The sequence below is a fragment of the Ambystoma mexicanum genome, chromosome 7q (genome assembly GCF_040938575.1).
Source record: "Ambystoma mexicanum isolate Mex_15411 chromosome 7q, UKY_AmexF1_1, whole genome shotgun sequence".
NCBI classification, from domain to species: Eukaryota; Metazoa; Chordata; class Amphibia; order Caudata; family Ambystomatidae; genus Ambystoma; species Ambystoma mexicanum.
The window spans coordinates 882,863,971-882,877,521 of NC_090941.1; the positions used below are offsets into that span (position 1 = coordinate 882,863,971).

General features: G+C 42.9%; 1 protein-coding gene across 3 annotated transcripts in view; it reads right to left on the bottom strand.

Moving 5' to 3' along the window:
• Positions 1–13,551, bottom strand: part of LOC138527989 (glutamate carboxypeptidase 2-like) — an 898,418-nt gene that overhangs the window by 575,352 nt on the left and 309,515 nt on the right. For all 3 annotated transcript variants that reach the window (XM_069639404.1, XM_069639405.1, XM_069639406.1), the window contains exon 6: positions 8,637–8,823. In XM_069639404.1, coding sequence (XP_069495505.1) covers positions 8,637–8,823 — 187 coding nt within the window. The remainder of the gene's footprint in view (positions 1–8,636; positions 8,824–13,551) is intronic.

Consider the following 13,551-nt stretch of genomic DNA (forward strand, 5'->3'; position numbering starts at 1 on the left):
AAAACCCTGGGAGTTTATCTGGATTCTAGCCTATCCATGGACAGACAAATCAATACAATTGCCTCTGCAGCGGCATATCATGTCAAACTTATCAATACAGTCAGACCCTTTCTCTCCAAAGAGAACTGCACTAACATAGCCAGAGCCATCACCGGCTCTAGGCTAGACTACTGTAACGTACTCTTTCTAGGAACCTCTAAAAAAAACCTAGAGAGACTACAAGTAATACAGAACAACGCGCTCCGGGCAGCCCAAGGTATTGCAAAAAGAGAACACATCTCTGAGGCCAGAAAACTAGCCCACTGGCTCCCAATAAAAGAAAGGATATTATTCAAAGCCCTGACATTGACCCACAAGTGCATCCACCTTATTGCGCCTGCATACCTCTCACAAAGGATACACCCTGTCTCCACCACCAGGCCAACCAGATCACCCTACACCAACATGCTCTCAGTGCCTCTAGTAAAAAAAGTAAAAGCGGGCGGATTCAGCTTCCCTTACCTTGCGCCCTCGCACTGGAATGCCCTACCACACACTATCCGTGGAGAGGCCTCCCTCACCACCTTCCGCAAAACGCTGAAGACTACCCTGTTCACATAAGGCTAGACATACTAGCACGATTACCCCAGGTATATTGTATCATATGATCAAAAGCAATATCTGTAACAACAGTATGTCATCCTGCAACATTTACAATGTGTCAACAACCGCTATCTTACCTGCACCATGTAACTAAGTCATTGCAAGTAACAGCGCCTCAATGCCCCTGAGCTGTTTGTGCGCAATATAAATGTAAATAAATAAATAAATAAATAAATAAATGCTAACAATGAAGATACCAAGCAAAACTTGAACAAGTCTTCATATAAGGCATACTGATATGGGGGAAGTTGGAAGAAGTGTACCTGGAGCCAAAAGAGTATACACAGTGAAGGAATACAACACTGTTATACTTAAAAGACAAAGCAAGCTGAACCGGAGTTAGAAGACCTGGTGAAAGATTTGCATCAGGCAGTGAGCCTTTGGGGGAATGATACCTGGCAGGAGAGTACACCAGGGGATTTACTAAGCCAAGAGGGAGATTCCTGGCAGGGAAGTACACCAGGAAATTCATTTAGAGTTTGTGAAGAGAAATGACATTGTGGAAGGGGTTCCTGGTAGGAGAGTATACCAGGAGACCTTCTTTAACAAAAGTGCTGTGTAGAAGAGACCCTTTTTGCAATTATTATAAAAATCACCGCTACTACAATTTATCATCATTCCTACAAAAGTGCTAAAACATAATTTCTTAACTTGCCAAAAGACATTTTGTCATCATTCAAATATATTTGTTTTGAAAAACACACCTTTTCATCATCTTGAGGAAGTATTTTGTAAAAGAGACAAGTCTACCACTCTTAAGGAATTATTGTTTGAATTGAACAGTTTCAATATTCTACCTGAAACAGTTCAGGAGTAGCGAATCATCCCCTGGATACAAGTATTGTTTGGATGGATTTACTTACTTGTTTTTTACACATTTTTTACTGAATTTAAAGCAGAGATATTTACCTTGCAAATTTTGTTGGACATTTTTTGTGTAAGGGTCAGATATGTTTTGGGCACAAGGACGACAGTTTTTCTACTTTTGAAGAGACACAGACAGATTTTTAGTTTTGGTTTCATAGGTAGAGAAACTTTCTTCGGGATAGGGACAGAAAAGCCTTTATCCAAGCACTTTTATTTAAATAAAATGCCCAATGTTGAAAACATTACAACTGTGTGTCTATCTGACCCCTCACAGAGGCTCCTGCCGCTGCTTGGGCTGTGTGTAAAGAAGCCCCCGCCTCATCTTGCGGTGAAGCCACCATCTCAGGTGATGGTGCTCGCTTGCTACAGGTAAGTGACCTGCAGGTGCTGGGCATGCCAGTATACCCAGTAGTTTCCCAGTTAAAGCTGCTCAGCTATGGAACTTTCCACCACCATCCTCGAGAGCGGACGAAACCTACTTGAACTTTAGACATAGCACCATCACCTGGCTTAAAGAAAATGACCACTAATGCATGCCAGCTACTTTTCTTCTGTCTTGACTACTTCTTGCACTGTAAACGGACATTATAACATACTATGTAACACTGTACAGTTGCACTGCTTATTCCTACTGTATGTATCTACCACTGTCTGTATATGTTCATCTATCCTTTTATACTACTCTGTAACACTAAGTTGAAAGTATTCTTTTATCTTATGCGCCCTGATACCCTGGGGTCCGGCGCACATTACAAATAAACAAACCCCCTCCTATGGGCCCCGGGCTTCCATAGGAACTGTGAGTGAAATGCACAAACCAACAGGGGAGCATGGACATGGGATCCCAGCTCCCAGGAATGGTCACAGGGGGCATAACCCTTCCAGTCAATGAGATAATAAAAACAACCTTGGCGTCACCGGAAATCGCAGACCGACTGGATTTAAATTCCGGCAGACCACGGATCAAGAGAGGGGGTGGCCTGGGCAAGGAGCGACCATAAGGTTTAAGAAGATAAGGCTTGAGGAGGGAAATATAGAACACAGGAGGAATGCACCAGGAAGGATGAAAGCGCAAACGGAAAGCCAGAGAGGAGATCCGATGACTGATGGAAAAAGAACCCAGAAAATGAGGGGCAAGTTTGTTGGCATATTAGTCAAGGGAAGATTCTTGGAAGAGACCCAGACCTGGGAACCCACTTAGAAGGAAGTTTCTGGTGTATGTTTCCTGTCAACTTGTGTCGTGTAGCTGTCCTGGACTTCCAGCAACAACCGAGCTGCCCTGCAGTGTTGTTCTTGTAGACTTAAACCAAGGCATCAGCCAAAGGGATGGAACTGGATGCTATAGATTGTCCAGGAAGTAACATGGGATGTTGACCATAAGAACAAAAGAAAGGACTTCACTTAATTGCTGAATTCATCACGTTATTGTATGCAAACTCAGTCATGTCAGATTCTGTGCCCAACTGACCTGTGTGCCACTGGCATAGCACCGGACATAGTGTTCCAAAATCTGATTTGTTTTCTCAGTCTGACTATTGCTTTGCAGGCGATAGCCAGAGCTCAAGGCATGCTGGACTCCAATGAGGTGACACAAAGCAGACAGAAACGGGAAGTAAACTGGGGCCCTGCAACCTGAGATGATCTTGTTTTTTAGGCCATGCAGACAATATATTTCATGAAAAAGGACTGTGGCATTTGTAATGCTATAGGATGCTTGGGAAGAGCAAAGAAGTGTGCAGTTTTAGTAAATGCATCATGATGCAGGTTTACCCACGAGAAGAAAGCAGGTCAGTAACAAAGTCAGTGACAATTGTATGCCAAGGCTGATGCGATAATTCATGAGAGTGCAACAAGCCAACAGGCCTCTTCCTGTCAGTTTTGACCTGACCACAAACAGGGCGCAAAGACACGTATTGTTGGATTTGTTTAGACATTCCAGGCCACCAGTATTGTCTTGCTAGGAAGTCTTGAGTGGTCTTTCTTCCACTGTGACCACCAATAAAGGAATCAAGACCTTCCATCAGCACCTGGCTGTGCATTTTAGTAGTGGGCAAATATAGGCAGTTGTCCAGTAATTGGTGGGTGCCCATGCTTGTGGACATCAGCCAGTTCTGCAAAGCGAGGTAAATCTGGGACATGAGCAGTTTCTTATTGGGTAGAACATAAATCATACAACAGAAGTCCAGAAAAATGACCGGCTGGGATGATGGTACACAGAGCATCCTCCATGTGGTCGCAGTTCTCTAGGGATCAAGAAAAAGCATCAGCTTGAGTGTTATCAGTGCTAGGGATGTATGTGATATGCAAGTAAAACTGAGCAATGGAAAAGGTGTATCTGACATGGTGGCTGGTCTTGCATTACATGAAATGGATCTACTGTAAATTCCTGTGGTCAGTTTGAACTTCCACCAGGAAGGCCCTACCAAGAAGAAGTCTCCATTGAGAAAAGGTCTCTTTAATAGCCAAGAGTTCTTTCTCAATGATGGCATAATTGAATTCATTAGGTGTCATGTTCTGTGAATAATATGTAATTGGGTGTTCGGTATCGGTAACTTTGTCTTCTTGCAGGGGCACTGCTCCAATGACCATATTAGAAGAGTCGATCCCAACAATAAACCGTTCACTTTTATCAGGATAGCGTAACACCGCAGCCTAAGCAAAGGCCGCCTTTAACTTCTGTAAGGCATCTTCCACTCTTTGGTCCCAGTGAAACGGGTGCTTGGAGCTTACCAATGTTGTCAAAGCAGCTACTAAATAAGAAATGTCAGATAGAAACTGAAGACAGAAATTGGTGAACCCAATTAACCTTTGCAAGGCTTTTACTTATTGAGGAGTGATCAAATCATGATGGCCTGAACTTTGCAAGGATCCATGCATGCTCCACCATTCCCGATCACATAAACCAAGAACTCAGAGAAATAGGCATTGCTCAAGTTTGGTGTAAAGATGGTTATCCGCCAGTCTGGTTAACACAGTTTGAACATGCCCAATGTGTTCGTCCAGGAACGGAGTAAAAGAAATTCAGTATATCGCCAAGATAAACCCAAACTGATAGTCCCAGAAGATTAGTGAAGATGTGGTTCATAAAGCACTGGAAGACTGTGGGAGCATTACTCAGGCTGAAAGGCATTACCCAGTATTCAAAATGTCCTAGAGGTGTCTTTAACACAGTCTTCCATTCATCACCGGGCCTTATTCGCACCAAATGTTATGTGCTGCACAGATCTAGCTTGAAAAGATGGTTGCAGTTCAGAGAGATTCCATGATATCCCGAATAAGAGGCAATGGATACCGGTCTTTCTTGGTTATATCATTGAGAGCTCTATAGTAAATACATGGTCGGAGAGTGCCTTCCTTTTAAGGCACAAAAGAAAAGGGTGCTCCAGCCGTAGATGATGGAACGATATATGCTTTAGTAAGACTTATATTGATGAAGTACTTGTCTGTGGTCTTGGCATTGACGAGGTAGTCATTGCAGAACCCTGATGCATGGGTTATTCATAGGCACTGGTAGACTGCCTTCCATAGCAATCCCTTGTAAACTTAAACACAAGAAATGGTGCAAAGATCAGAACATGTTGCAGGTGGCCCAATTGATATAGGGATCGTGGTTTTGGAGCCAGGGCATCCCCAAAACAATTGGAAAGGCAGGTGACTGTACAGTATCTAGTACAAGCTTTTTGGTGTGTTCGCCGACATGCACCACCAGGAGTACCCTATGCGGAGTGTCAGGTTATGATTAAAGGGAAGTACAGTTAATGACCTCAATCCAGGTGTCTTCTGTCTTCATACATAAAGGAATGGCTTTAGACGGCGTAAAGAGAATATCCACGTAATTTCCCGATGCCCATTAATCAACCAATGCATGGGTCTCAACTTGTTTAGTCTCCTATGTAACGCAGACTGAGACCACAAGCAACTGGACTGGGGCCATGGGTGCTGGATCTACCTTACAGGACATGGGAAGGACTACTGGTGGTACAGGGCTGGTCTTTGCCTTCTCCTTACAGGACAAGCACGTCAATTTCCATATGGCTTTGGGGGACGAAAAAGGCATGTCAGAACTTCCACAATACAGGCAAGGTCAGTTTGCTCAATGACATTTCTTTTCTGCCTCAGACAACAGGCCCCTCAAGAATCTAAACTGCACAGGTCCTACCCCTTTGTTCTTGCACTTGAGTTGAAGGGTCAAGCAATGACTGTCTTGGAAACATTCAACCTAGATCACTCAGTTTTCTTTATCAACGTCTTTCCTGAAAAACGATAATTAATTCAAAGCACCTGGTCGAGCAAAGCTTCTAATGAAACTGGTTTGGGTATGTGCACCAGTTCGTCCTTGTATTTGTCTCGGAGGCCACGCCAAAACCATGCCTGTTGCATTGTCTCGGGCCACTGTGAATCCATGGCCATCTGGTGAAACCTAGTTATATATATATCAACAGATCCTGTGACCCCTGTCAAATGTCCATGAACTGGTTTTGGGAAGAAGCCACCAAGTTAAGAGAATGAAAAGCCTCCAAAAACGTTTTCTCAAATTCAGTGAAGTAATTCATGATGGGATTTATTTTATGAGATGTAGGGTGCAGCCAAAGCGTGACCTGTGAGGTTAACCAATATGTATCCAACTGTGGCTTTGTCCAATTGGAAGTGCATTGGTCTGAACATAAAGTGTATCTTGCAATGGTTGCAAAATTCTGGCAAAGGTAGAGGGTGTCCGTCAAATTTCATTGATGCCATTGGTGAAACAGCTGCCTTGGAAACACCAGAGGCTGTTCCTTGGTGCGTGGCCTGTCACAAGGCATTGTTAACTTGCTGCAAAGTCGTAATTTTCAAATGGAGGGCAAGTACCTGGTCATAAAGCCCCTGTACTGGGTCCACCATGGCTTAGTCGTGTTTGGGGTGTCTCAATCTGTAAAGGAGCCTGCCATGTTTGCATTGTTTATATACTTTCGTCCGACTCGGCCATTGTGAATAATGGCACAGAGCGGTGTCCCAAAAGACCCATGGGAGAGTTAAAAAACAGGACCCTTTTGAAACCCCTCCCAGTACCACAAGTATGGCTTCCCCGATTAGCATGGTACCAGGACAGTACACAGAACTGACAGGGGAACCAATGTAGTAGATGATATAATTAGATTCACAGGCATTTGATGTTCCAACAGCAGACAAGATGAAGATTGGTTCAACGGTTCTAGTCAGATGGTCAGCAGAAGCCCAAGAGCTGCAGGCCACAGCAAGGAAGCAGTACAATAGGACAAGACAGAGGAGGAAGGGACATAAACCAGGAGCATGGAAGAGCCAAGGCGAACAAAAGCGAAAACGTTCAAAGCTGGCAAAAGAAGAAACGGATTGCAAGGCAAGAAAGGCAAGAGCCTAAGCAGGAGTAATGGGAGCAACAGAATTCATGAAAAGAGGGCACTGACATCCAGGCGTTGAGACGCACCAAGGGTTTACAAGGATCACCTTTTATGGTTTCTGGGTTGCTGTGGCATGAATGCATCACCACTGCAACCAGTGTGTGAAGAAGCTTCCAACACATCTTATGGTTAGGCCGCCATCTTGCGTGATTGTATCAGCTTGGCGGGCATGACAAAATAAAGGATTCTAACAAGACTTGCATGATTGGAAAGTGTTCTCGAAACATAAGGTGACCAAGTACAGCGCAGAAAGAATGTTCGGGGGGGGGGGGGGGGGTTCACACACAAAGCATTCTCTACAAACACAAGACAAAAGGGGATAAAACAGCAACAAGAAAGCCCTAGCAACTCCACTAATAAACACACTCCTCCAGAAAATTCCTAAACTGGCCAAAAGCTCTAAAATGCTTCCAAAGCCACCAGTATGTGAGCCTGCAGTGTGAACTTGGTAGCCAAACAAAACCCATAAGCAGCAGTATGCAATGTGGGCTTTATAAAGGTCCTCATTTAGAATGGCTCAGGGACTCGCATTGGCTGATTGAACTCCCTTCTCAAGTATCAGGCTTTGGAATCGGATGGTGGGACTTGACTCACCATGAATCCCACTGCATTGTTTGGCCCTTGTGACATCCCACAGAAATCCTGTGGAGCTGGCCAAACCCACCCAGAAAGGTTTTACCTGCCCAAAGGGCAATTTCGGGGAAATTCAAGCCCCTGCGCACTACACCTAACTGAGCAACAATAAAATCAGGCACTGAAAAGTGCATAATGAATTTAATCTTGTTGCAATTGACCAGAATATGTTAGTATTCGTTTTTTATGCCAGACCTGCAAACAAGATCTTCACATACCTTGGACACAATCTAAAGTCTTATTGAAGCAGTTCAGGCTATTTCAGGATTTCATTTGTAGGTTTCGAGAATTGCACATATGGGGTCAAAGTATCATATACAATTTTCTGCTGTGATTGGCCCATCTGAATTTGGCTTGACACACATGCTCACATTTCATCATGGATGACCTGGATCTTACAATGCAGATGATGGATTACAGAGGGGTTGGGTACCTGGCATATTTAGTTGTCAGGATTTTCACCTGGCACCATCACAGTTTCAGAGCACTGCGCACACACACCAGAGTACCATCTAAATTATGTGATCACGCTGGAAGAACTGTGCACCACAGATATAACACATAATTGTTGTTCTCCATTCAGCTGAAGAGGCAGGATCATTGCACAATTCTTCAAAATGTATGCAGAAACCTTCCCACTCTTCGCCCCATCTCAAAAATCTGACACCTAACATTGAAAGTAACTTAAAGGTAGTGCTAAAAGAGAAAGAAGGGATTTTACAATAAGGGCTTTATAATGCATTGATATTTTAAGAGATGCTTAAATGTGTATTACAAATAATTAATCATAATATTTACTTCAGATAGATGACACAGATGACACATAGATTTCATAAATGTGTTACTTTGCAATCCCATGTGAAAGCCATCACATGGATTGCTGCAGAATTCAGATATGTTGTGACCTGGGAGATATATTGAACAGGTTATGTCACTTCAGCAAGCACAACATTTAAAAATAGTGTGCAGATATTCTCTTTTGCCAGAATTAAAGGTTTAATTCTTACTCCATGTGAGCTCTGTTCATACTGTCCTGTTAAAACCATTGTTTGTGCTGCACAATATGTGGAAACTTGCCTTTTGCTGGATAACCTGGGGTTAGAGGGTCTCCTGCACCATTCAGGTTCAAAACGTTCCCACGTTGGGCTCCACCGCCAGGGAGGTTCCAACCGTTTGGATACGGCTCTACTCCGGGAGCGCAGTAATCCATTGGGTCAGAGTAGAGGATGATTCCTTTAGCACCTGCAAGCTGGGCATTCTTAACCTGTCAAATACAATGTTCTAATTTTTTATTCAGGGGTTTCACATTTTCACCTGTTATTTCCCATTCTGGGTACCTCCAAAGCTAGATTCAGCCGCATCAAATGCATTCACACATTTTAAGAGAAGAGACTGTAAGAACAGCAGATGCCATATCAATCCACACATTTTGCTGTGATGTACTGCGCAAAAACCCCCATCTCTTTGAGCCTGCAGTAATATCTTGAAACCAGTAAAACATTAGCCGAACCGCCCCAATGTGATTTGTAGAGGTTGCAAAATGTATCCATTATTACTCAGTGTGGGGTCCCACCAGAGCTTCAGTAAAACCCCATTTAATGCATTTTTAAATCCCGAAATCACCAAACCTGCCATAAAATAGGAGCCAGGAAATTAACATTTAAAATAGAACTTCTATCTATGGCACCTCGGATGTAATCTTGCATTTTGGATATTTTTAATATTCCTTAAATTTGTACAGAGAAATTCTCGCTCTACTTTTTGCAGGCTAATAGGAACTTTTGCAACTTAAATAGCTACTTGTTTGCTTTTATTCTGTTCTCAGGCTTGAAAGACTGAAGGCAGGAGAATTCTGTCATCTAAAAATCCCATCCACTTCAATTGTTTTGTCATACAAGTCATTTTCTATGCAAATGTTAGGCATGGAAGTACATTGCCTTCCAAAAACGTGGACCGATTTACGGATTTGGAAGAATCACGTTTTAGGACTTCCTCTCCCTTACACTTAACTGAAGCATTAGGTCCCAAAACACAAGATGAACACACCATTAACACCTTCACATTCACTAACCAAGAATGAGTGTGATCAAGGAGCCTCCCTTCTGACACAAAGCAGTAGCTAATTCCGCTCAGGCGGAGGAGGGATTCCTAGCAGAATTCTGTTACTGCTTAGTGGCCACTTGGCTTTGTTCTGTGCGTTCTTCTGTGAACAGGGAAAAATGCCCCTCTCACCTTCCTCTAATAGCCCCTATGCCTTTTGTTATGTCCCTGTGAGGATCGGCATACTGGCAAGGGGGGTTACCGAAGGATGGGGAAGGAGGGAATCATGAGGAGAGAAAGGAAGGATATGTCACATACCTGTCCCGTTTGTTATGAACATATGCGTTCTAACCAGGTCAGAACAGCTAGTTGAAGAGGAATGGACACATGCCCTCGCTGCCAACCATCTCTGATACTTGCAAAGCAACCTACAGTGCAAATCCCGTCACTCAGTGCCACCCACAATGCCGCGGCTGACTGCAGTGACCCTACCCACTGAGGTCATCCATGTCCGGCCTCCTTTGCGGTTCATTTGACCACTTATGACAACTTTGCCTGTGTGGAACCCCTCTCTGGCTCGCCAGAGAAGAGAGGTTTTGACATCCACCTCTTTCGGCTGCTGCATCCACCTGACACCGAGCACACGGCTCACCTAGCTCTCCCCTGCAGAATCTGATACAGCGAGCATCTACATTCGGCCAGCACAGAAATACAGCACCTCCTGTGAACACCCTAAAGAACATCAGGTGAGCCCATACACTGCCCTCATCTGCCTACTATGGTCCACATGCACAGGACTGGTGGTTCATTGTGGTCTCCATACACAATATGCAGTAAAGTACCCTGAACCAGGCCTCTCATGAACACCATGCAAGGTGAAGGGGCACACCAGCCTTTACCCTCCAACCCACACAGATCATAATTTATTTGAAAGCCATTGCCATTTGAACTGGCTCCACAGGCTGATAGAGGCAGTCAGTGGTCTTACTGGGTGGAAGATTTCAACGCTGTCAGAGACAAGGATGCCATTGACATGGCAGACATTTTCACAAATTTGTTAGGTAGTGAAGTCTAATCTGCCATGAAGACACCCTGATCAGGATTAAAAATCCTATGCCACATTAATTGCTGCTCTTAAGAGCAAATGTGTGAATCAGCATAGCCTTGAATGAAAAATATACATTTAATCAATGCTGCCAGGGAACACAGGACACATGGATGAATGCGTCCTCCATCTGCAGAAACAAGTGCCCCATTGCCAGATCAATATGTTTTCAGATGTAGAAGCTATTAAACTTCATATAAATCAAAGTGTGAAACTCTTCCATAGTTAGGAAACACTTTCTCAAGAAGTCACAGGAAATACTTGACCTGGCCACATTCTATGAGCAAGTCGACTTTTAAGTAGCTTCTATGAAAGCTGCAAAGAAACTGCCAACCGTGGGGTTTACAAGAGGCCATGCACATCATACACACCCAACAAACCTGTATAAACTCCAAAGACATCCACTAATCAGACGCCACGTCTATGTTACTGGTGTGGATTCTAATTACTCCACAAAGGTTCTTGCTCAGCCATGGGCCAACAATGCTGCAAATGTGAACAACCAGGTCACTTTCTGACAATTTGCAGAGATGGGCGTCCTTTCCCCATCACAGCATACAATCCAGATAATCCTGACATACATCAGCAGGAAATATGACACATGACGATTGAAGAGGTACAGGGATATAATCAGGTCGACAACGGCTTGCCAATAATACAAGAAACCCATGTTGAATAGGTCTACATAATGACTGAAAACAGGGCAGTCTCCCCCAGAGTGACAATCCACATCCAAGGGCAAGATGCTCAAAATATCATGGATAATGGTGCCACTGTCAATTTTGGGAACGAACAACAACTTTGCCCTCTCAAGAGCAGCACTACACTAGCACCATCAATAACAAAATATTCAAATGGGGTGCGACAGAACCACTTCAGTGTATATGCAAATTCTCCTATACAGTTGGATATCACAACATTTCTGTACCCACCATCTTCCATGTATTAAAAACATACACAGGCAGCAGATGTCTGTTCTGTGTCCTTGTGCCAAGGCTGCCGGGCCACAGGAGGATTACCCTGTATGGTCAACGGCATGCCATGTACCCAGTAAACAGCTGGTTGCACTGATGGGGACGTCTATGCGCAGTCACTGCCTTGTCTCAGACTGTTTCCCAGAGAGCCAAGCTGCCACATAGCGCGGTGTCCCAATGTTACAGAATGCGCACCAGGATAAACAGGGTCAGGACCGAAGCATGGTGTCCAATGATTTTCAAAATGCTGTTTCAGATTATTTGCCTTTCTGGGCACACATATTGTGCTGCTGTTGCAGCGTTGAGACTTGAACTCGGATTTGGTTTGTCTTTTGAACATGGAACACAATGTGGCACAAGCTTCTTTTTCTATTCTCAACACCATTCTTCCTAGGACATATAATATCTACCCAATGCGCCATGCACCTATTAACCTAATTCCTACAGAAATCAAAACCGAAAATGATTTAAATTAGGTTCCTTAAATGGTGTGCAATTATATTTTAATATGCAGTCGTCTCTAATATTCAGCCATCTCCAACACGTGTTTCGACCTAGTAAACACTGGTCTTCATTAGGGCTTAAATATAGTACAGAGACAATTTATACAACAATATTAAAAACAAAGTATTGAAATACAGACAAGCAACCAAACCTGCGATGTGTCACATGGAAAGGGAGAAAGGAAAAATAATAAGGGAACAAAAAGAAAAAGGGAAAATATATCCATTGTCAAACAACGTTAATTCCATAAAGTTCAATGCAAATGCAAACCAATACCAATTAGGCAAACCTAGATACATCAATGTGCGCTACCAACACTCCAAATGTGATTGTCCATAGTTCCTACAATAAATTGGTCTATTTAGTCATTCAAAATGGTTAATAACCATTAGAGCTGCTCCAGTACTGTAGCACAATTGATTCCTAATCTCAGAGTTCAAAGGGCTTGTTATTCCCTCAGGTCATTCTACCGGAAATTAACAAATACATTTCCTCTCCTCATCCATAACCTTTGTTAACTCTCATGTTCAATATTCCTACCCAAGTATTTCCAATTAAATTGTGATTTTCATAACATCAACAATCAATTCCACCACATTAGGTCCCAGCTTTTGAAACCTAATTAAAATATACATTACATAATGTCTAATCCCCCATAATTGTTCAATCATTTCCAAATTTCCAAACTGTACTTTGCTCATATGCAATGCTAGCCAGTGACCACTTAAAATTGCCCTAAATACCGGAAACCATAACCCTTCACCAAGTGTTGAAGTTCTTAAAATCTATTCAAGATGAAGTGGTAGTCATGCACTTGCTCAGCGCCAATCCTTAAACTGTACGAATTTGAATAATCTAATTTTGTAGCAAGATACTTTTCCAATGGGTTAAATCCACAGCAACATGAAGTCCTAAAGGCAATATCCATGAATCAACCAATTTCTTTCCTTAGAGTCATATGCAGTGAATAAGAACAGTTCTATCCATACACCAAAATAGATTATTACATTAGTTCAATATCAATATTGTTATAAGGTCATTTATAAGGTTTGCACTAGCATAAATCATGCTGCCACCATCAAACCACCTGGGTCACCAGCAACCTGCTTTCTACAAACTCAAATTGACATCCCACTGCCATGTTCAACAAAATAACTCTTATTCTGAGCGAACAAAGATCTTGCCAGAACACACCCATCATACACACTTTTTTTTTTAACAATTTTTATTATTTTAAACAAACAACACTCCAAACTTTACAACCATTTAGGACGTTCGTGATCAATGTTAAAACATTACATTATAAAATGCTCTCCTCCGTCCTCCCACCCCAATAACTTGAGCTGTCGTATCCGTTCCATCTACCTGA